Source organism: Tachypleus tridentatus, chromosome 7 (assembly GCF_004210375.1).
Source record: "Tachypleus tridentatus isolate NWPU-2018 chromosome 7, ASM421037v1, whole genome shotgun sequence".
Classification (NCBI taxonomy): domain Eukaryota; kingdom Metazoa; phylum Arthropoda; class Merostomata; order Xiphosura; family Limulidae; genus Tachypleus; species Tachypleus tridentatus.
Window position 1 is genome coordinate 163,974,716 of NC_134831.1, and position 24,849 is coordinate 163,999,564.

The following is a 24,849-nucleotide window of genomic DNA, read 5'->3' on the forward strand; positions in this document are numbered from 1 at the left end:
GTACTGTTTCAAATTTTCAAGTTGGTCACAGAAGTTATAATGATGTGACTTGTGCACTTGTTACCATATCCCAAAACATAAAATTGACATTTACAAAGTGACCTGTCTTGGCTGTGTTTCAGTGAACTAATATTTTATAAAATAGTCACATTTCAGTTACAATACATTATATATGTATATACATTATTACTATTTACATATAAATTCCTTAACTCATTTTGATTAAAACACAGAACAGTGAATAAGTATAGCAAACAATTACATCTTCTAATCACAATGACATTTGTACTCAAATGTTGCTTGACATAGATTACTAAGCCTGTTAAAATTTTACACATGGATAATTTGAAATTTGTTTTAGGTTACATATATAAGCTAACATACACACACACACACACACACACAGCTAAATGACAAAAAAAATCATAAAGTACTATATTAGTGCCACAGAATTCCACTAACTTGTCAAGCTTAGTAACTAAGCTTATTTGAGTCTAAAAATGTGAAATTTTGAGCAGACCAAAGACTCAACCTACCTTCTTAAAAGTCTTGTTTTGAAAGAAGAAAATGATAATGTTATATTTGAAAATGGCTGAGAAAGCCACTAGAGGAAAATTCTGAGCTTTCAATTGGTTATTCACATCATAGACAGACATGTGTATAAGGAAATATTTCTTAAAATGGAAAGAGGTTAGCAAAGACATTGTGTTTGATTCAGGACATGTGCAGTATCTCAGCAAATAAAAAAGACAAGAAGTAATTATTTTATATCTTGGTTTGAGTTCCTAATTCATATAAAACCACAGACTTTATATCTTGACAACACAAATATCTTATATGAACTAGTGCTGCATCCAGCACAATATGTGACACACAATAATCAATTAAGAAATCAACTAATGTATAATACTAAAATCTGAATTATAATCTACAATTATCCATAGAATTAATTCAAGATATTTAGGTAACTTAAATAACATTTCCAAATTTCATACAAACATAATGTAACATTCTGTTTTAAAGGCTTGATTTATTTTGAATTCCATGCAATGCTACACAAGAACTATCTGCACTATGTCCCTAATTTAGCACTGAAGACTAAAGGGAAGGCAAATAGTCACCATCACCCATCACCAACTCTTGGGCTACCCTTTTACCTGTGAATAGTGAAATTGACCATTGAATTATAACACCCCCATGGCCGAAAGGAGAAGCATGTTTGGCAGGATGAGGATTCAGCCCCACAAGAGCCTCAGATTGTGATTCAAGTAATTTAACCATCTGGCCATGCTGGGCCATTGTAAAGGCAAGCTTAGGACCAAAAACTAACAAAAATGAATTTCATACAACTGTAAGGCATTTTTTCTTTATAAAATTCTCTTTAAACAAAAGTTAATTTCATACAATTGTCACATGTACTTTATTGTAAACAAAAATAATTTAATTTTAAGTTATGCTAACTTCCTAAGCAAATGCAAGAATTTGGCTTCAACAATTAAGATCTGACCTTTAAACTGAAAGCACATTAGAGAAACTTTTTTTTGAAATAGGATAATTTCTACTTTATTATATCTTTGAAACCACTTACTAAAGCATACAAATACAGATTTAATGGAAAGTTAAACATCAGTAATTTAATACAAAAATACCTTCTCTCCTGTGGTAGCAAAAGGAGCATTAAACCACTGTTCAAAGGTTGCACAAGATTTAAAGATACTTGGTAGAAGGAAATTCAGAAGAGCCCACAGTTCTGGAAGCTTATTCTAAAATAGAAAAAAACCAAGAAAGAAAAAAGGCCAATTTATTCTCTTTTAATATTTATAAATGCATAAATTTGCAAAGAGACAAAACTTATTTACCACTAGTAATAACCTTGATAATAATATAATTTAGGAAACCAGATGGCTGTCCATTAGGGACTCAGTTGAGCCAACTTTTTCTCATGCTCAGCTCTACAATTCTATTCATGGTATGGTCATGTGATCAGTTAAACCTTTGTGTCCCTGAAGTTGCAAATACTGAAAATGTCATTTGCAAGTAAAATTTTATGAGCAACTCTTCCAATAAGCATTTGATGGTCCTTAGACTATGGATTGAAATACTAGAGCTCTATTCTGACAAATTATACCAAAAAAATGATGTCATTTGGGAAAACAGATATCTGTCCATCTATTGCATATAAAGATAAAGAAAAATAATAGAAAAAGAAATGCATAAAAAAACAATTATAAGCATAAGACCAAATAAGAGCAAACTTCAATGAATGATAATGTTAATTTCTGTGTCATTAAAATTTAACAGAAAACATCTTCTAGTGTGAAATTTTTAAATCAATAACTTTCATGTCATATCACAGCAGCAAAATCATTTCTTAAAACTTATTTTCAAAGTATTAGTCATTCTATGCTGATAGAAAATATGTTCCATTCAAAGAAAATGCACATGTAATGAATACTTTTTTTATTTGAATTTATGTAATTTTCTAAAATTTTTTGCAATTATAATGTTGAATTTTGATAATTCTGTTAATAATCACAAAATCATGAACAACTACTTCAAGCTTTTGAAGGAAGGGTCATTAGGGTTAATTTATTTTGCTGTTCAGTATATGAACAGGGTTGAATACACAACATTACTCATAATAGCTCTTAGTTTCAAAAGAACCTTTAGAAAGAGCATGTCTCTCTGGCCAAATATTCAATTTTGTGGTTAGATAAGAATCTGAATTGAGTAAAGTAACAAAACAATACATTGTTAAATTTTCACATGTTTTACTAATAGCATTTGTAAAACTTTAAAAAAGTTATTACTGTCTAATAATTCTTACATGTTTTTATTTATTTTGCATATCTTTAATAATAATACAGCAGATGGTTTTTCTATATGTACAGAATAAAATTGGGAATACAACTGTAACACTGTTTTCTTCATAAAACAATAGCTATCCCCATTGTACTTTTTTTTGCAGTTGAGCAAACAACAACATAACAGGCTAACTGTACTATGCATACCACAGTTATTGAAATCCACATTTTGTAGTGGTACAACTAGACAGACATGCCACTGGAGGGCATCAATTACATTGAACTAGAAAATATCTTAATTTAGAAGTATCACAGTTAAAAAAAAGAAAAAAAGAAAGGAAACTTGAATATTTAAGTAAACCAAAAGTTTGTTATTAGTTTTTGAAATTTTGGATGGTACATTCTATTTTCCATTTTTTCCTGACCAACTGTAAATTTGTCTAGACTTTGTTAATGTTTTTAAAATATTCATAAATACATGTCTGGAATACCACAATTTACATATACATTTTAACCACTTTTATTAATTTCTATTTCTCAATTCTCTTCCTATATTTTCTTTATATATATATATATATATATATATAATCGTAACTATTTCCACAACAGGGTGCAGAGCGTGAACAGTGAATGTTGATGTACAAAGTTGCAGACTTAGGAATCCAAACTTTTTCCACATGTTATAAAAGAAAATATTTTTTTGATTCAGTCCTACATTTTTCATATGTGAGACTATCCCAATTAGTGTATGCACATTTCCTACTTCTATCAATAACTTCAACTGGAGTTGATGTTTCTCACATTATAGTTCTACCCAAATATTATCTGTCTATCCACTAGTTTTCTAATGTGTGTGTGTGTGTGTGTGTGTGTGTGTGTGTGTGTGTGTGTGTGTGCATAAAATATTTACAGAAAAAAATACTTAAGTTATTTTTAGACTAAAACAAAGAATATTTTTCTGTAATAATGTGAAGCAAAACTGACTATGAACATTAGGAAATTCTTGACAATTATTTAAATTACAAGTAAATTATTTTGCTTCCACTATTTTTGTTTCTTTGTTTCAAGTGAATAATTTTGTAAAATTCTAATGTAAATACAGCTCTTTTAAACTGGATTTCAACATTTTAGTATTTAAATTACGATTACATTTTTAAGCCTCTTCATGCAACAGTATCTGTTGAGAAACAGGGTTGCTATAAGGTAAGATATTACTTCTTTAAACTCTTTAAATTAAAACTCTTTCAATTTTAGGGCAATAATTTTCTGTTGACGAAAAAGTCTAAGATTTTATTTCACCTGCAGAGGAGTTCCCGTGAGTAGAAGACGATGTGGTGCCGTGTAATGTGTATTCAGTATCTGTGTAAGCTTACAGTGGTGGTTCTTCATTCGATGTCCTTCATCAATAATCATGTACTTCCAGCGAATCTATACAACAAATGATTTTATGTTAAAATACACATCCGTACTCAGCGATATGATACATATAAACTACATACAAATGTACAGTAGTTATGATGTAAATATCCATGTAGAATTTATTCATTTTGTCCCTCTATTGAATGCATTATAAAAATACAGTGGAAAACTTGTTTTCTTTGAATTTCTTATTCAAATTGGTCTATTACACAAAGAAATGTTCATGAAATATATTTTGGAAAATTTTCAACTTACAGGTCACCTAGAAGTATCACTGTTTAATTGAGAAACCAACAGAAATACTCCATGGTGTATTTAAACTGTTACCTGGAAGTATGGGTATTCAGCTACACTTGTGTATTAAACAAAAAAGATAGATTTGTTACCTTTACATTACAACGTGCTATAGGAAGTGTTAAAGTACCATTGTGTACTAAAATCACTTATCAGTGTACAAATAATCCATCTTACACAATGAAGTCCACTATTTTCTTACAATCTAATTATCTTTAAAACAACTCTATTCATGGGACAAGTTAAATGGATGCACTACGAGTAAACATTTGCATCCAATTTTATGAATTAAGAAGTTTTAGTAATTCACACAATTCTCTTTACAGAGATTTAGCAAAAATTATTCAACTATTTGTACCTCATGTTGATACATGAAAATATTTCCTTTCCTACAATAATTTAAATGATATATAAAGTGATAAGTCAAGCTTTTTCCAAATTAAACCAAAAAATCAGAACTGTAATTTCAACGTAAGTTGTTCACAAATTAAGTATTTACCACTTTCTTCTAATCTCTATGAGAATCTTCCCTAAACTGGTAACCATATTAATTTATACAGTTAAAAAAAAACATGAAAAGCCAGAGCTGTCACTACATGTGTAGATCAATTACCTATGACTTCTCAAATCTGAGTACTTCATAATGACTGACAATGACAAATAGTAATTAACTAAAAATAAGTAAAATTACAATTTTATGTAATTACAAAGTCATATGAGCACTATTTTATTCAAACCTGTCAAATATTTCTTGCTAGAGGGCTAAAAGTTATTTATTATGCTCAGAAAAACACTTGGAAAATTCACAAGCATTAATGATATTATTTGGAGTTCCCTCAAATCAATACAATCAAATTTTTAATTATTCATTTTGTGTAAAATTAAATAAGTAATTTCTGAAGTGCATGGAATTGATTGCAAATTCATTTTCTATCTTTTTGTAATTCAATTTTAAATATACACCCTAACAGCAGGATACACTCATCAGAGTAACAGAGTTGAGATTTCTGTAAAAATAGCAAACATTTAAATTTTACATTTTTTTTGAATGAAAATTAATTTCAAATAGATTCTCAAAGTCTTTCCTTGTTGTGTTTAGACTCATGCTTCCAAGATGTCCTTCATACAATGCATATGAAGCATCTGTTACTTACCCATATTTCCATGCAATTTAAACCAATTTACATTTTTCATGTTTACAATTTTGCTGTTACCTTCACCATGACTGAACTTATTTCTGCTACTATTGGAATTTATACAAATTCATTGATGGCCTTATGCAAATTGCTTGTAGTGGTTCACTGTATTCCTGCTGTTGTATACTGATATTCCTGGCAGTAATTTGCCTAATGCTCATAATTTTCTTTGTCTAATGCACTGCTAGCCATAATCGTGAAGACAATTTTGATGGTCTCATTTCTTTTTCTACCAAAGTGTTTGTATCATTTGAGATGATTTCTGTACTTGAATATTTTGTTTCTTACACCTTCTCACAGTATGACGATCATAGACGATTTTCATACCTAGTTCTGTATTCGTACACTTTGATCCATAACCTATAATTTTTGTTACGACTTTTTTCTCTGCAGTTATTAGTTATTCTCATCACATATCTATCTCGACATCTTTATTACTTATAGCTCTCACTACTATTTTGATTATGATTCTAATTCTCTTATTTTGATTTGCTTAAAAATAAGAAGCTGCTTAGTTTTTGCTTTTCCAGGCACCACTTCTTCGTACATTGTTTTGTTCTTATCTCACATGAAATTTTTAGCCATATATTTTTTGAAAACATGATTTCCAGTTCATTAAAAAAAGGCATTCACCTGACACAAATCCTCAGTACTTGAAAACCAACAGTAAAAAAACAACAAAATCCTCAGATAACTCTGAAATATAAAACCAAAACACCTAATGTTCTCTTGCTAGTGATACATCTAATTATTAACACCACAAATAGATAATTTTAAATCATTTATTATACTGTATCATATGGTTGCAATTATAAACAAGAAAATATCTTACCTTTGCCAAAACTGATTTGTCTTTGATGACATACTCATATGTTGTCAGGAGAACATTCAGTTTGCTGTTTCTCACCTGTCTTGCTAGTGATATATGTATTTATTAACACTACAAATAGATGTAATTTTAAATTATTTATTATACTGTATCATATGGTTGCAATTATAAACAAGAAAATATCTTACCTTTGCCAAAACTGATTTGTCTTTGATGACATACTCATACGTTGTCAGGAGAACATTCAGTTTGCTGTTTCTCATCTGTCCTGCAATTTGTCGCCTGATGTTAGGAGATCCTTTGTAAGCTACTTTAATCACTGTAGGTGCCCACCTGTCAAACTCCAACATCCAGTTTGAAAGGGTCCTACAAAAGTAACAGGATCTTTACTAGCACTTTTATCACATGCTCATCAAAAACAAAAGAATGAAAATACTCATTTAAAAAATCCTTTTTCTGCTGGAACTGAACTGTTAGACTGTTGAATAGACATCTCTCCCCCACCCTGTTGGACTGCCAGAACTAAATAGCCATCTCTGCTGCACCCTGTTGGACTGCCAGAACTGAATAGCCATCTCTGCTGCACCCTGTTGGACTGCCAGAACTAAATAGCCATCTCTGCTGCACCCTGTTGGACTGCCAGAACTGAATAGCCATCTCTGCTGCACCCTGTTGGCCTGCCAGAACTAAATAGCCATCTCTGCTGCACCCTGTTGGACTGCCAGAATTGAATAGCCATCTCTGCTGCACCCTGTTGGACTGCCAGAACTGAATAGCCATCTCTGCTGCACCCTGTTGGACTGCCAGAACTGAATAGCCATCTCTGCTGCACCCTGTTGGACTGCCAGAACTGAATAGCCATCTCTGCTGCACCGTTGGACTGCCAGAACTGAATAGGCATCTCTGCTGCACCTTATTGGACTGCTAGAACTGAATAAACATCTTTGCTGCACCCTTGGACTGCCAAAATTGAATAGACATCTCTACTACACCCTGTTGAAGCCATGCAACAAGGCCTTGAATGTCTTGCTTTCACACGTAAGTTCTTTGAGATGATCTGTTTCATTTCTTTCGTGTCACGAAATCCAAATTATCTTCACAAATATCATTAGACATTTCATTTCCATCACTCTCCAATGAAAATGTGTAATCAATCCTTCCTTTTTTCTTCCTTCACACCTTTAATTTACTCTCTGGCCATTTTCCACCTGCTTTTTGTGCCATTTTGACGTCTGGGCTTAAACTGTTGTATCCACACTAACATCAAGAGCATTTTCCATAAGTACTGCACATATGCATTTTGCAATTGTAAGCCACTTCTTTTCCTATATTAATGTTGCTTTATCAGTAGAAGATCACTAAATGTCAATATGTTTGGTGGACAGCCATGGATCTGGTTTTCACAAATCATGTGGCAATCACCTGCTTTTTGTCCATTCAGGTTCGGATAAAAGTGTTAGCCAATAAACAAATGATCTGGAATGACTTAAAAAATTAGGTTCTGCAAAATCTTGGGTGCTTGGCTGTTAAACTCTATCTAATACACACAGTCTACACTTTACTAACATCAAGTATTCATAACCACTTACTGTGTAGAGATGAAGTTTTGTTGATTAAGGTTGTGCTTGTCCCATGGAAGCACTGCTAATTTTTTTTAAAGTTAAAATTATGAAATTAAAAGTTAGTAAGTAAACCTAACTGAAAACTGATGAAATTATGCACATGGTAGTGGAACTGAAATGTTTATGAATCACACTTGCATAAAGTTTTGAAGTGTAGATCATTTTAGACTCTCTGCTGAAGCCATCAGCCTAAATGGTTAAGTTTCTCTGAGCAGTATAGTATGAAGTTGTTAGAAAGCTTCAGTTGCTGTGTGCTGGTGTACCATATCTTTAGGCACATAGTTTCACCAACAGAAAGTAAATACTACAGGTATGGCAATACAGCCATACATCATCCAATACAGCACAATTTACTTATCTTCACAAAGCCTTCAGTTAACATTGTATATTTTTTGTACAGAAAAAAAATTAGAATTTTTTTAAATAAAGTATATTTGCTAAAAATTATTGTTTTAGTATAAGGAGTCAAAGCAATCACTGCTCTGAGAATAAAGTGATTTTCATGTTAAGGTTAGAAATACTTTTCTCCATCTAAAAATTGACAAATTTCTTTTTTGTAATATCTTAAACCTGCAAAATAAATTTCTAACGTTTTTTCAAGAAATCTTCATATTTTATTACAATATTCACATATGAAGTCAGTAGTTTGACTATCCTCATAACCTCCATAAAAAATACAAAATAAACCAAAATTATCCTTTTTCTTTTAGAAAAACTTCAAACTGCACCAGGAAACTATATTTGCTTACACTAAGTAACTTAAAGCTCTCAATGTAATAGATCTGTTTCTGATTAAATATTATTGTCAACTGTCAAACTTTGTAATAAACTATTGGTAAAACTTCTGTATCTAGATACATATATTTCATCATCAATACGTGGATACATATTGTATCGACAACTAACGTATCACATCAGTCACAGTCAATACTGCTAAAGACATCCAGTTTCAGCAGCATATTTGGGCTATTTGAACAGAACAGATATCCAAGTGTGAATTACATAATAGAAACAAAATATTTGTTTTTGGAATTCAGCATAAAAGCTATTTCAGGGCTATCTTCAACAGTGATCCCTAATTCAGAAATTATTGGCTAGATAAAAGACAGCTTGCAGAGATGCCAACCATTACAATTTGAGCATAATCATTATGATTTTGGTGTATACATTACAACTATATGCTCATACAGATAAATATTACGACTTGTTCCAACTCCCAAATTATTATATAGGCCTATACAATAGTGATAAATTGTTCCCCCAGGGCTTGAAAGGGGTGAAAAGAAAATTTCTAGTGAGATACAAATAAATTTTGATAATAAATAAAAGACAGTCGAAATGGCTACTCGTGATAATCATGTTTGTGCTTGAAATAATAAAAAATATTTGTATCTCCAAAGTCTTCCAATAGTTTGAGTGTGGTGCTTCTCCATACTGGCTACGTGGGGGAATCCATAATTACGTCATCAGTGCTTGTCAGCCAATCAGCGTTCGCATAGATGGGTATTTCTCCATTTCTAAGTGGCATAGAAACACCAATGCGATCCTTCACAAGATGGGAAAAAAAGAGGCCTTGTTCACCAAATTGTCTTGTTTCTGGCAAATCTAAAAGGACTAAAACTGTGAATCAAAAATTTAAAAAAGAGTATAGTGCAAAATATCCAGTCATTGCATCAAAAGTCAGTGACAACCATGCATTTTGTACAGTTTGTCACGTCGATTTTTCTGTGGTGCATGACGGGATAAACGATTGTTCCAGACATACAAAAATCGGCATTTCACCAACAAAAGGCTCAGGTGAAGACAAAAATGATGCAGATAACAACATTTATGAGTAAGAATTCAGAATATGAAATCATAAATGCAGAAGTGATGTTCACGCAATTAATCATTGCTCATAATTTACCCCTAGCTGTAGCCAATCATGCAGGACATCTATTCAGAAAAATGTTCCCAGACTCTGATATAGCAAAAAAATATGACTGTGCTAAAACCAAAACTACAGCAATTTTACAAATGTTGGGTTGTAAAGATGACAAAATGATTTCAAGCATACTTATTAACAGTGCTTACAGTTTAGCCACAATAAGTGTCATAAACATGATATAAACTAGTCCTTACACAAAGGCTTTTTCTGCTTACTGTTTGTGCATGTTCAGTGTTGTTTTACCAGTATGTTTGTTACTCTGAACTAAATAAGAGAATTTCAAAAGAATTTTTTTAATTTATTTATTAAATACACAAAACACAGTCATAAATGAGCAATCTATAGCAGTAATAAATAATAATAGTTATAATAATAATATAATAATAAACAGCTTAGAGACATTGGTTAGGCCTAGCAGCCGAAAATGATAAAGGGCTCTGTCTACAATCGTTACGTTCAGTCATTTGAAATAGTTGGCATCTCTGAGCTAGTCAACACCACTCACTGCATACTCTTGAGGCACTCTATTATCAACAAAATGTTGGGTTGGTCATCACATTATAGTGCCCCTGCAGCTGAAATGATGAGCAAATTTGGTGATAAGATTCGAACTTGCGACTCACAAATTTCTAGTGCTCTAACAACCAGTCTATTAACTGAAATAAATATCAATGGAATATATGTGATAAATATATTTGTCAGGCAGTATACTCATCAATGAAGGATATATTACAAAATTTGTGTTAAAATACAAGAAAACTGTTTTATAAACATGGTCAAACATATCCAAAACATGGCAAAGAAAAGATTTCTTTCTGCCAGGAACACATTGTTTTTTTACATAATAACCATTCAACACCATTTTCAAAACAAGATTAAATTACATAAAGCAGCTAAGATGTTGTAGAAACACTAAAATATAATATTACAAATTAATTTAATAAAATAAAGGCCCAGCATGACCAGGTGGGTTAAGGCATTCAACTCGTAATCCAAGGGTCACGGGTTTGAATCCCTATCGCATCAAACATGCTCGCCCACTTAGCCATGGAGCATTATAATGTGATGGTCAATCCCACTATTCATTGGTAAAAGTTGATAGTGGGTGGTAAGACTAGCTGCCTTCCCTGCTAAATTATGGAGGGCCAATGCAGATAGCCCTTGTGTAGCTTTGTGTGAAATTAAAAAAACCTGAAATTATCTTAATTATCTCAAAACATATCTATGATAATTTTCCTGGTTTTAAGTAACTGCTCCTGTGGTACAAGTGTGACTACAAATCAACATATAAATTCGATTTTTTAATAAATAAAAGAAAGTTAAAATTCATATGCAATAATAACAAACAATGTTACATAAAAAATAAATTGTATTTGCAAATTTTAAATATTCATCTAGACAATATGATTGGTTGATTGTTTTATGGCACGAAGCAGCTAGGCTATCTGTGCCAAAAGTCCAGTAAAAAGGTAAAAATAAAGTAAGTGTAGTAAAATTCATAAAAGGAAATAAAGGTACAATAAAACAGCATTTAGAAACATAAATAGCATAAAACTAATGTTGGTACATAGCCTACAATGTTAAGAGAGAAACCACAGCAAGGGAAGTTGTGAAAGTCATCAACATATAGCCCATTTGCAACAGTGAAAGAAAGATGTTCAGTGATGGCATTAATCTTTATACTGAAAAGTGTGACACTCAAAACACAGCCCTGAGGGACTCCAAGTTCCTGTAGCAAAGAACAGAAAAGTGTCGAACCGACATGAACTTGGAATCTCCTGTCTCGCAAAATGCCATACCTCCATGTTGTGTCATAAGCCTTCTCAATGTCAAAGAATATTGATAAAAGATGTTTTCGTTTGAGAAAGACTTAGCCGATTGACGTTTCAAGATTAGATGTGGTCCAAGTGCTGTTGTGGAACCAGCATTGAAAAGAAGAGGAGGTTGTTTGATCAAGGAACCAAACAAGGCGAGCATTAACCATCCTATCTAAGGTCTTACAGAGACAGCTTGTCAAAGCAATTGGATGGTAGTGTGAAGGTATCTTGGGGATCTTTCCCAGGCTTAAAGAAAGTTAAAAAAAATAGCCTGGTGCCAGGCATTAGGAAAAACATTCTTCTGCCAGATCCAGTTAAAAACAATGAGAAGAATATCAAGAAAAGCAGGAGACATTTGGTGCAGCATGTCATAGGGTACATCAAGGAAACACAGATGGCTACAGCCTCTAAGGGTGTGTTGAGTGACAAAGACAGGGTGGGCACATGCTGATCAACCAATAATAACTACCACCCCTCCATGCACTCGTCCATCACACAGCCTGTCATTTCTGTTCAGAGAAAACTGCCAAAAGGTAACTGTATCAGCAGGTTTTAGAAATGTTTCTTGTAAAGAAAGACATACAGGATAGTAAGAAGCAATCAGTGTTTTGATATCATCCAGATTAGAACGTAAACCTCAACAGTTCCATTGTGTCAAGGTGGCCATTTTTAACGATGTGTAGGCAAATTGACTGGAGAGCCCTTCTGTTTACAACCACAGCTTTTTTCCTTTCTGTCCTTATTCAGGGAAGGTTTATCAATCTTCATGGATCCTGCCCTTAGTCAATTTGGGAGGTCTTTGTTGTTGGAAGGGGATTCCAGTGACTGTAAACGTGAACGAATGATTGTTTTGCAACTTGATGTGGGAGAAAAAGATGCATCTATAGAAATGCCTGTACCTGGAACCAAAGAATGTGGATCATGGGGTTTGTTGAAATGTATGGGAGGAACAGAGATGGATGTAGAAGTTGATTCATCAAATATTTTAACCATGGAGGTCAAAAGGCTTTTCATTTGTTTTGAGAATGATTCTCTTGGAGACACAGAGATCTGTCTGCACTTCCACTGTAGTGGTGGAATGAAGTGCAGCAGCATATGTCTCAGATGAAGGTGGACAGCAATTTCCGAGCCTCAGGATAACTAATGGTATGAGTCATTTTCAAATGCTGCACCTCTTTTTCCTCCAACCATTTATGGCAAGGACGAAAGTAAGAAGGGTGAGAACCATTGCAATTGACACAATGTGGGTCCATTTCACACTCATAAGCATCATGGTCCTTGCCACCACAACAAGCACGTCACGGAACCACAACATGACGTTTTTGAGTGGCTGAACCTCTGACACTGGAAACATCGAAGAGGAATTGGAATGTACGGCCGTACCTTGCAATTTAGATAACCTACCTTGATAGTGGCAGTTGCACCTGGTGGTGTAAATGTCAAGATGAGGATATTTGTCGGCAGTGTAACTTCATCTTTGCAAGTGGAGATGTGCCTCACTGCAGAAACTCCTTGAATGGAGAAACCAGTGAGAATCTCTGACTTGGGACGTTCTTCAAATCCCTCTCAACATTAACTCCTTGTGATGAATTCACGCATGAGGGGTAACCTCAATAGGTACATCCCCAATAGCCATTGAATTCAAGAGGAGTTCACTGTGCTGGGATATGGATGTTTCAACCAATATGTATCCAGATCGAAGCTTCTTTACTGACTTTGAAAAGTCAGCAAGTCCCTCCAGTCCCTTCCAAATAAAAAAGGGGGACAATTGCCCTGAAGGTTTTTCTGAAAGAGAATGTAGGATGATAAAATGAGGTACAACTGGTGGTACAGATGTTGAAGATTGCGGATCAGAGTCTTCAAGACGTAATTGTTTACCTATTGACTGTTTTTTTCACTATTTTATTTAAATTTTTCGAAGAAGGATCAATAGGAAACAGAGAAAATTTTGGTGCCCACTGACCCCATCCACCATGGAGCCCTATGAAAGGATGCACTACCATATCATTCAAGGACATTGCAGCAACACCAGGGTTTCGTGAGCACTATACCCATACACCAAAATCAAATACAATATCCACAACACCCGTTGAGAACTTCCAACACTAGTACTTGGGTGACTCTAGCCCAAATGGACCAGCCAACTGACCCAAGGGGGGCCACCCAAAGGCTGCCTGTCTTCAGGAATTGAAGGCCAAAGTGGTGTGTTAGGGATGGACCCATCAACCACCAGGATCATCTCCTCCCCTTCACAGGTCACCATGCACAGCAAACACATAGGTGGATGTTTAGATCCCAGAGGAGGTAACCAGAAAGAACAGAACCTTCCCTGGGAGGTCCCCTCACTATGTACAGGAATCCACACCAAGGAGTACACAATATGAACAAAAGAAAATTAAAAAGATATCTAACTTCAAACTATAGCATAATTTAACCACGTTATTAAAAAAAAAAGATTTATGTTCACATCATATAGCCTAATTTAACTAAGCATTGTATAAAAAAAAATTAGGTTAAACCATAAGCTAATTTAACCAAATGTTGTTAAGAAAAAAAAATTAAATTTAGGTTCAAACTATAAACGGATTTAAGAAATTTTTTTACGTTTTTATTTAATAAACTTCTCAAAAAGACAATTATAACCATGACACTCACGAGAGTGGGACGATAATGAGGAAAGGTCCATTAACTCTCTTCTTTTCCATTAAATGAGTAATAAGAGCAATAGTCTGAATGGTTTTTCCTAAGCCCATTTCATCTGCCAAAATACCGTTGAGGTTGTTGTTATACAGGGAAACCAGCCACTCCAAACCTTTAATCTGTAAAGCAAAAAGTTACAAAAATATATCCAGCACCTCTACGCAACTGGCTCAGACAAGTTAACCACTAGTTCATAAATTTTTATTAATACAGATAATGGTGTTTTTTTAAACACACAGAAACTGCAGTTTATATTTCTATATAAAATATTTTTGTGTACATGTTTTATGCAAAGATACAATCTGCTTACTTGAGAAAATCAATCTTTTGATTATAGCAGTACAGAGAGAAGTAAAATGTTTAATATGAATGCTACAGTTCGTGACCTGTGCTGTACGTACATAAAGTAAGGAAAGTTACCTGATACTCCTTCAGCTGCCCGTTCACCAACAAAGCTGACTGTTCTTTAACTTCATCCCTAATAGCATGAGCAATATTGTAGTAATTTTGGTAGCCTCCAGGGAAATTCTTGTACTCATCATCTTCAGCTTGGGCAGCCCTGAAAAAAAGAGAATTTGAGAAAGGATATTCATTTTTAACCTTTTGTTTCTAGAATTAGTCTAATACAACTAAAGTAGCTAAAACATCCATAATGGTGGATTTATGAACCTCAGAAAACATTTTATAGACTAATTACGATTTGTCGAGGAATGCGATAAAATATTTAAATTTTCCGTGTCCTCTCACCTTTCTTAAAATGTTTCCAAGAAAATCTCAACATATATAATAGTTAACTCAAAATAGATACATTTTTAGGAGAAAAACTAATCTATAAATTTTAGGGTGAATAAGATCTAACAAGTCTTTTCATGAATTAGGCTTAACAATTTGAACTGAAAGGTTTTTCCTTCTTGCTATCTTTACTTTGTAGCAATACCCACACTTCTGTTGTTGTTGTTGTTTTATAGCATAAACAATAATAAAAAAACTTATTCTGATATTTTGCAAAGGATTTAAAACTTTGTGTACAAATGACAACAATAAAGCTTATATGTTGGTTGTGAAACAGAATAAACAGCCTCAATAATACAGGAAAATCTGTGATATTCTCATACTTGTGGTGTCAATTACAACGTAAATCATGGTTCTAATATGAGGAATGTGACCTGGACTAATATTTTAAGTGCTGTAGAGTAGTTTTTCTTTGTAATTTGTGGTGCAAGTACCCCTTGATAATGTCTTGTAATAGGGTATATGTAACTAGGATCAGGTGGTGCTATTCAAACCATTTGTATGGCAAGCTATTACATACATTCATTCACTAGCAGAAGCAATTAGTTTTATCTGTGTAGTAACACAACATACAAGGACATGTGCTGAAATAAACTGTTTTGAAATTTGAAAGAAATGATATTCAAATACTAAAAAACTATTTTCTTATACCTATAGTAATGTTCAAATATACATCTCAGAACGGCTGAAGATGACCTAGGAAGGTCAAAACATTGTTCTCTGCTTATCAATAAAAGTGTTAATACCTATACCAGCTGTTCTGAGATACATTTTTATTTCAAATAGGTTTCTCGTCATCAAGAATGTTCAAATACTGGACTGAAGGAGACTGAGCCCCAAGACGCATGACAGTTTATGGCAAATGTACAAAGTACATGCGGCTAACCACACAGTTTTTTTGCTACAAAAAACAAAAGTACTCCAACAATGAAGCACAAACTTAAAATTATGAAAAAATTAAACTGCTTTTTTATGTACATATATAAAAATGAAATCCTAGTTAAAAATAAAATAACTATTTATTGTTTAAATTTACTTAAAAATATTTCCAGTCTTGTATATTATGTGAAACTTTATGGATAGTACAAAATTTGCATTTTATGGATAAGTTTTGAGAAATTTTAAAATAATGTACTAAGAAGTTCAAATCTGGAACAAATAGAAATATCATAATCATGTCTAATAAATACCATTTCCTAATGTAATTCTCCAAGATATCAAAGATCATAATGCAAAAATACACTAAATATATCAAAAGTAACAAACTTTATGTTTCTCAAACTACCTGCATTTCTGAAAGTTCCTATGAAGTTTCACACAACTTCATCCTCTAGCTTTATTGTTGAAACAAAATATTACAAGACTTTTGTTGACTATGCAGAAAATTATAAGTACAACACACATTTGATCTTGAAATCTCTTTTTAACTAAAGTAAAAAATATATATTTACTATTCTTAAATGTATAAAAATATTTTAAAATATATGTTTAATTACTAAATATCTGCATACATGTAAACATCTTAGTGTCACAGGAAGCAGCAATAAAAATAAAAATTTTTTTTAATTCTCTTCCAACTGTTCTGCATTGTTTGAGCAAGCATTCTGAGGTTACATGTTGATTATGCTCTGGTATAATAATTAATAAACATTTGGTAACTGTTAAAAAATATGTTGACAATTAAACAATTTTCAAATATTTGAAATTTTAAACATTATTGTATCTTAATATCATGGTTTTAAACATTCACACACAGGAGTTGTCTCAGGGTTTAAGTTTTGCTGAAAAAAGTTTTCCCACACAAAAAAGTTTTCAAGAAATCTAGTTATTAGTAGCACTGAACTAACTTTAATCATAAACTCAAAGAATACATCTATTTCTCTTTTCCTAACAAAAAATATTTTAACAATTGCCCCACGAGTTAAGTTAGTAATGAATCCAACTTACTGTATTACTTCCTTTGGTTTATCTTCTGCAGTTTCATTAGCTGAAGTATGTGTTTCTTTCATTTCTTGAGATTGGTCTTCTTCCTTTAAAACCAAGACTGTTAGGATAATTTTTATACTTAAAAAAATTATAATTAATCAATCTACTCAAACTTCGTCCCTTCAATGAGACACAAACGACCTCTAAAATGTTTTCTTTGTTAATACCTTATTTTAAAAAATATTGTTTGTATCAAAAACTTCATTAAAATAAAGTTTATCCTTAAAAAACACTGGCCTAATGTAACTATACTGTTAATTTAACATTTATAAGAAACTACTTATGAGGAGTATTTGTATTTTCTTATAGCAAAGCCACATTAAGCTATCTGCTGAGTCCACTGAATATATCAAAAGTAACAAACTTTATGTTTCTCAAACTACCTGCATTTCTGAAAGTTCCAATGAAGTTTCACACAACTTCATCCTCTAGCTTTATTGTTGAAACAAAATATTACAAGACTTTTGTTGACTATGCAGAAAATTATAAGTACAACACACATTTTTTCTTGCCCCAGAGTTTTAAATCTGTAGACTTACCGCTGTACTTGTGGTGGACTACTTAAGAGGAATGTGTTAAAAGGAAAATATACAGTCTAATGTGATATTTTAACAGAAAAATTAACCCCAAAGATTCCAGATCTTCATTATCTTTTGGCATTTATAATCAAAATGAATTTATTTTTACGAACTCAAATAGCTTTTGATATGTTTCAATAGATGTTAAAAAAACAATTAAAAATATGATGATAATTCCTGGTAAGAGAAAAACCTGAAACAAGTGGAAGATAATTTTTAAGTACATACATAATTAACATGACTGACAGATAGTTTGTTTTTTTTTCAAAATGATTTTAAGTCTGAAGTTTCATTACAAATGCACACAAATACCTCATGTATAAAATAAAAGCACTAATTTCATACACAAAAGAAAAATCTCACTGGTCTGTGAAGTCAGAGATTGTTTACTCACCTCAGATGAGTATTCTCCATCAGTGCTTGCTTCTTCATCACTGTTTTCTCTTGGAGCTACTTCGAATCTAAAAAAAAAAAAAAACTAAAACTTTCCGACCACAACATATCACATCTAACTATATGTTAACCCAAAGAAACAAAAATAATGAAAACAACAAACAGAAAGTGAAACAAACAGTTGTATGCAAAATAAAATGTGCCTAATATTAGCAACAATTTGAAGCAATTCATTGAAATGGACATTATGATATATTGAGAATTTTCTGAGAAACTGTGTAATGAAAATATTCAATAGTTTTATATTTTTATAAAACAATACAATAGTGTATTAATGATCTAAGGTAAATATTTCATTATTTGTAATTTTTAAGAAAGAACAAGACTATAAATCCTATCCAAAGAGAGAACAAATAATAAATTCAATGTTTGATCACAAAGTAAATAGAATTTAGATATTATATGATATTAATTACACTGTGAGGGGGATGAGCTTAGCCTAGAAGAACAAACACGTAATTCAATTAACTGCATTTTTTAATAAAAAGTTCCAAACTTTTAAAGCTAATAAAACTATATTATCCAAAGTAAGGAGATTTTTAAAATCAACATTTTCTTCCTGTAGATCTCTTTCTTTCTTATACTGATTGTTAATTTCCAACCTTTTAGTCTCTCGAATCATTTCTTGATTACTTACCTTCAGATAATCTAACTAAATAATGTTTTGCTTGTTTGTATGATGCATCAAGGTAACATTAATTCTGAAACTTCATAGAATGGACAGCAACTGCCTGTTATGAAGACATAAGTGTAGAGGACGATGTTCTGATAGTCTTCCGTCTTTCATCTGAGGGCAGAAGACCTTCAAAACATCGTCCTCTACACTTGTGTCTCCACAACAGACAGACAGTTGCTGTCCATTCTATAAAATTTCATTGTGAAGACTCTGCCTAAACAATCTATCAAAGAACATTAATTTTACTGTTGCACTATTCTTTCCACTTGTGGTAAAAACTTCATTCATTTTTAGTGGAGACTTTCTGAAACAGCTTTCTTGATAGAAGTATGGAGGTGAATACACTATTTATAGTAGATTAATGATATACAACACATTTCCTTGCAACATTTCTTTAAACAAAATGGGTTAGAGCATGGAATCATTATATATGTATAAATCCTGAAACTGCAACCTATAAGTAGCCACCCCTACGTAGTTAGGTCAAAACAGTGAAAATAATTACAACATGTACTGCATATACACATTTTCACAAGTACAACTACACATAGACAAATATTCATGTGTCTTTATAGAAGTCCTAGAGTGTCAGAAAACTGAAATTATTATAAGTGAGTATCAAAGCTGTTTTTGGTTTAAATATATTCAATCAAAGTCTAGATCAACAAAATAAAATACGAGGGCTGTTCAAAAAATACGCGGATTGACATCATAAAACAAAATGTACTTTATTTAGAAGTTACAGGTCTGGGACCCCTTCAAAGTACTCTCCTCCCAACGCACACACTTATCCCAACGGTGTTTCCACTTGTTGAATCAGTCCTGGTACGCTTCTTTTGTAATGTCCTCCAGCTCCTTCTTCGCATTTGCCCTAATCTCGGGAATCATCTCAAATCTTCTTCCTTTCAAGGGTCTTTTGAGTTTGGGGAACAAGAAAAAATCGCAAGGAGCAAGGTCAGGTGAGTAGGGGGGGTGGGGAAGAACAGTGATCGAGTGTTTGGCGAAAACACCAGGGTGTTGATTTTGATATCCCACATTCTTCAGCAAGCTCCGATCAGGCGTGTGCACCAGGGTGTTGATTTTGTCGATGTGTGGGTCGTCAGTTGTCGTGGAAGGACGTCCAGGATGCTCATCATCTTCAATGGACTGTCAACCATCCTTAAAACGTTCATGCCACTTGAAACATGCCGTACGCTTCATAGCAACATCACCGTAAGCCGTGTTAAGCATAGCAAAAGTTTCAGTTGCAGATTGTCCAAGTTTAACACAAAATTTCACAGCAAGTCGTTGCTCCTTCAGGTCATTCATTCTGAAATCCGTCAAATGAAAAAAATTGCACTTCACTTAAAACCGCGTAGCTAATACACAAATGAAGATATCTGCAATCGGAAAATGGCGTCGTAATCAGCTGATCTGTGCGAACCTAGCGACACCAAACAGATTCCCCTGGAACCAACTGGAGCCGCGCAATTCAAGCAGTCCGCGTATTTTCTTTAACAGACCTCGTAACAACCAGGGAAATAGAAGAACTATTTAACTTTGTACTGGATACACTTGTACCTACCCAGGATTCATCTCCAACCAAGCTTCCAGTTGACTAGCCAGTGGTGCATCATCACCTATTAACATTTTCCCAGTAGCTGTCTCCATAACATTAACCCGAAGATCACTTTGTTGGGAGCTCTCGTCCAGGAGCTACACAAGTATATTTATATTACATCTTCAACTTGTATAAATCTGTTTTATAATAAATCATTCCTCTATATAATATATTAGGTTGTGATAAAAAGGAAAAAAAATCTAACCTTCATAAAAGACAATATGTGTCACGTCACACAATTTCATTAAATAGCAGGAGTCATAAAAGCCAAAATACAATTATCCCCATACAGAATAGTTTAACTACCATCTGTCCATTACAATTTTACTGATAGGTGTGCAAAGGGGTTGTGCTATGAAACTTGAGTGTTAGTATAGTAAACCTAAAGTAAATGAGTAGTGTAGGATTACTTACCCAACAACCAAGACCTTAAAATTTATTATGACAGCAAAAATAAATTCAATTTTAAGCTTAAATTGTTTTTGATTTAAGCTATTTACTGTTTTATCACCAACATTTTAAATAGAAAACAAACCTCTGTAATCAAGGTAGAGATAAATTAAGAAGTCAACAAATATTTTTTCTAGTTTTATTGTCTATACATTCTAAATTAAGGAAATCAACAAATATTTTTCCAGTTTTATTGTCTATACATTCTAAATTAAGAAGTCAACAAACATTTTTCCAATTTTATTGTCTATACATTTTAAATTAAGGAAATAAACAAATATTTTTCCAGTTTTATTGTCTATACAATTTAAATTAAGGAAATAAACAAATATTTTCTAAAGTTTTATTGTCTATACATTTTAAATTGATGAAGTCATCACATATTTTTTAAAGTTTTATTGTCTATACATTCTAAATTAATGAAGTCATCAAATAGTTTTCCAGTTTTATTGTCTATAGATTCTAAATTAAGAAGTCAACAAACATTTTTCTAATTTTATTGTCTATACATTCTAAATTAAGAAGTCAACAAACATTTTTCTAATTTTATTGTCTATACATTTTAAATTAAGAAGTCAACAAACATTTTTCCAATTTTATTGTCTATACATTTTAAATTAAGGAAATAAACAAATATTTTTCCAGTTTTATTGTCTATACATTCTAAATTAAGGAAGTCAAGAAATATTTTTCCAGTTTTATTGTTTATACATTTCGTTTTCTATTTTCAGTACATAGACTAACAACAACAATAGGTCATACTTTTCTGCTAAGCAACAACATAAACCATTGTTAGAATGTAGTGTTATCAAAACAATCTGGGTTTTCTATATTTTAGAAGTTTTTAACCTAACTGACTTTTACAGATACTTATTCTTCGAATACATCACAAATTTATTTCATGAATGATTGTAAGTTTGATTGGCTTACAAAGAAAGTTACTAAGGATCACCTGCCACAACTGTACTTTTCAGCCTCTTTGTTGGCCAAGCTCAATTTTGTGAAATTTATATCAGTTAGTTATGAAATGTGAGGTTAGGGTACACTAAGAGGTGGAGGTCATAGTACTTGCCCCACCATGTTTGACAGGTTATAAGCTAGCATATTATGAATAAAATAAAAGAAACATCATTTTCATACATAAATGTACACACACACACAATGAAAATATCTTTGTATAAAAGATAAAAAATTACTTTAACTACAAGTTTTCCCATTTTCTTAAAAATCATAATACTGTTTACAAAAAAAAATTCGTTTTATTTCCAACACATGTTTGATCCTTGTAGAAGATGTGTAATTAGAACATCTGTACATTCTAACCCTTCAATTCTTTCTTAGTTCAGTTTCTACTGCATGAAGACAGGTGACAGAGAATGTCACACAGGATAAAGTCCTATTTATTTATAAATATTTTTCACATTTAGTTATTTTAATATTTTTATTCAAGCAACAAATTTAGTAATGTGAATCTCATGCACACTAAGTATTAGAGTCAAGTAGCAATTTTTTTACATCATTCACGATACAACTGTAAAATGAACATTCATTATCTAGTAAACTATGTACAATGAATTTCCATTAAAATAAGTAGGTGCATACCCCTTCATGAAGAGATTCACTTCCTGTAGCAATCTGTCCTTCCTGTTGGCTCTTCTTCTTCTAAGGTGATAAAAAACACAAGTTCAATAAACTGATATGTGCCAAGAGCTGGATGTGACAAATATATCATAGTTAAAACACTTCTAATTCACGAAGGACTAGATTAGAAGCATAGTGTTAAAAATTATAGTAGGCCTAAAGTAGTAGTAGTAGGCCTAACAAAATGTCTCATGACAAATGTAATTAATTATATTGTGATTCACCAGCTTCTTAAAGGTGTTAACACCATAACAAGTGTTAAAAATGTTACTGGTTTAAATGTGTGTCAGAAAATTGAAGTTGTGACTAGAAAGTATGAAGATTGTTAGTATTATTGGTTTAAGTATCTTCAACCAAAAGTCAAGAACAAAAGAGTGAAATATAACCAATAAGACAGAACTCAAAAGATATAATCAGTTCAGTAATTTCTGTAATCCTTGCACAGGTCATACTTTACGAATAACATTCTTCAACAGCTACGATTCATTAAACACAATGAAACCCAGCATATAAAAGTTCACTTTCTTTTTTTGCTTTGACTAAACAATATATCTAAAAACTGATGGGCCAAACTCATGAATATCCAAAATATAGAAAAAGGCATTTGCCTACTCCCAAAAGTTTCAGAAAAAATTTATTTGAAGCATACATTAATGCTATTTAAATGTTAGTAACAATATTAAGTTTATATATATAAGTCATAATTAGCCAAAGCATCATCTTCAAACTTGTAAAAGACTAGTGGGTCATACCATCGATGCAGAGTAACTGTAATGATTCAGTGCATGCCACACAAAAGAACTTACTTACACCATTATAAAAATGCAGAATATATTACACAAGTACAGCCCTATAAATAAAGATGAAACTGAACACCAGAGTACCACCATAAAAATAATATTCTATCTAAAAATAAGTACAATTAGTTAAATATCAAAACAGCCTGGTGCCACACTAAAAAAAAAAATATATTTTATTTTAGCCATAAAAAATGTCACATGATGCTGTAACATTTAATTCTTGTACATTTTCTTGTGTAATGATTGTTTTTTTCAGTACTTAAAAGATGAAAATTTCTTTTAGATATTTTGTTACTGCAAATACTGGGTGCATGATTGGATGTAAAATTGTTAATTTTTTCCTGCACTTAGCAACAACACAAATTCATTTAATATGTTTAGATTGAAAAACTGTAATATCATGTTAAACAAAGATATGGCCACTTTAGTCTTCAAATTCCTGCCATGTTGCACTCAGTAAAGATATTAGTCTCTTATGAAGTCTAAAATACTGATTCTGTGCAACAGGTAAAAAACAAATACACAATAAATCAGTTTACCTAACATCACTAAATTAATGTAACAAAATCTCAATTTTCACTCTTTGTATTTTTCATTAAATGAACACTTGACTAATTTGTATTTCTTATTAAACAAACATTTGACTAACTTGAATATCTTTCCATTTTTCTACTAACAAAACGCTTGACTAACTTGTATTCTTTGCCAGTAAGAAAACCTAAAACATATAAAGTTTTTTTTTTTCCTTGACTAGGATAAAACAGAAATTTTGGACCCAGTAAAATACTAACACTAAACCTGACAGGTGGAGCTGACAAAACAAGTTGGCTTCATTCAACAATGGAAAAAACTTCTGAAGCTTTCCCCCACAGACAAATTTAAAAATACGGTTAAACAAAATAAAAAATGGATATTGACATTGGTGATTTTACCAAAAACATTTAACAATAAAAGCCATTAAATCATGCTTTTAGAGAGCAGAAACAAAAGCAAATTCACAACATATTTTATTGATCCACAAATCTTACAAAATATTTGTAACAAGAAACTGAATTCAACTCAGGATGTTATATAACACAAAGGATTATATTACCTTTGGTTTTACTATGATAGTATCATTGCATCTGAAAAATATGATGCAATCCTAACAGTTGTTAGATTGATGTACTAAAACAAAGGATTACATTATCTATGGTTTTACTATGATGTTATCATTGCATCTGAAATACAATGTAATCCTAACGTGTGTTAGATTCATGTATTTA

The 24,849-nt window shown here is 32.1% G+C and overlaps 1 protein-coding gene across 2 annotated transcripts in view; it reads right to left on the minus strand.

The window, feature by feature from the left end:
- LOC143257082 (SWI/SNF-related matrix-associated actin-dependent regulator of chromatin subfamily A member 2-like) overlaps positions 1 to 24,849 on the minus strand; it is a 74,339-nt gene that overhangs the window by 40,184 nt on the left and 9,306 nt on the right. For both annotated transcript variants that reach the window (XR_013031676.1, XM_076515274.1), the window contains exons 6-14: positions 22,746 to 22,805; positions 20,658 to 20,788; positions 18,359 to 18,425; positions 17,348 to 17,430; positions 15,029 to 15,167; positions 14,564 to 14,727; positions 6,731 to 6,908; positions 4,104 to 4,232; positions 1,650 to 1,763 (exon numbers count right to left, since the gene is read on the minus strand). Coding sequence is in view for 1 of the 2 variants with exons in the window: in XM_076515274.1 (XP_076371389.1) it covers positions 1,650 to 1,763; positions 4,104 to 4,232; positions 6,731 to 6,908; positions 14,564 to 14,727; positions 15,029 to 15,167; positions 17,348 to 17,430; positions 18,359 to 18,425; positions 20,658 to 20,788; positions 22,746 to 22,805 (1,065 nt within the window). In the remaining variant the exon portion in view is untranslated. The remainder of the gene's footprint in view (positions 1 to 1,649; positions 1,764 to 4,103; positions 4,233 to 6,730; positions 6,909 to 14,563; positions 14,728 to 15,028; positions 15,168 to 17,347; positions 17,431 to 18,358; positions 18,426 to 20,657; positions 20,789 to 22,745; positions 22,806 to 24,849) is intronic.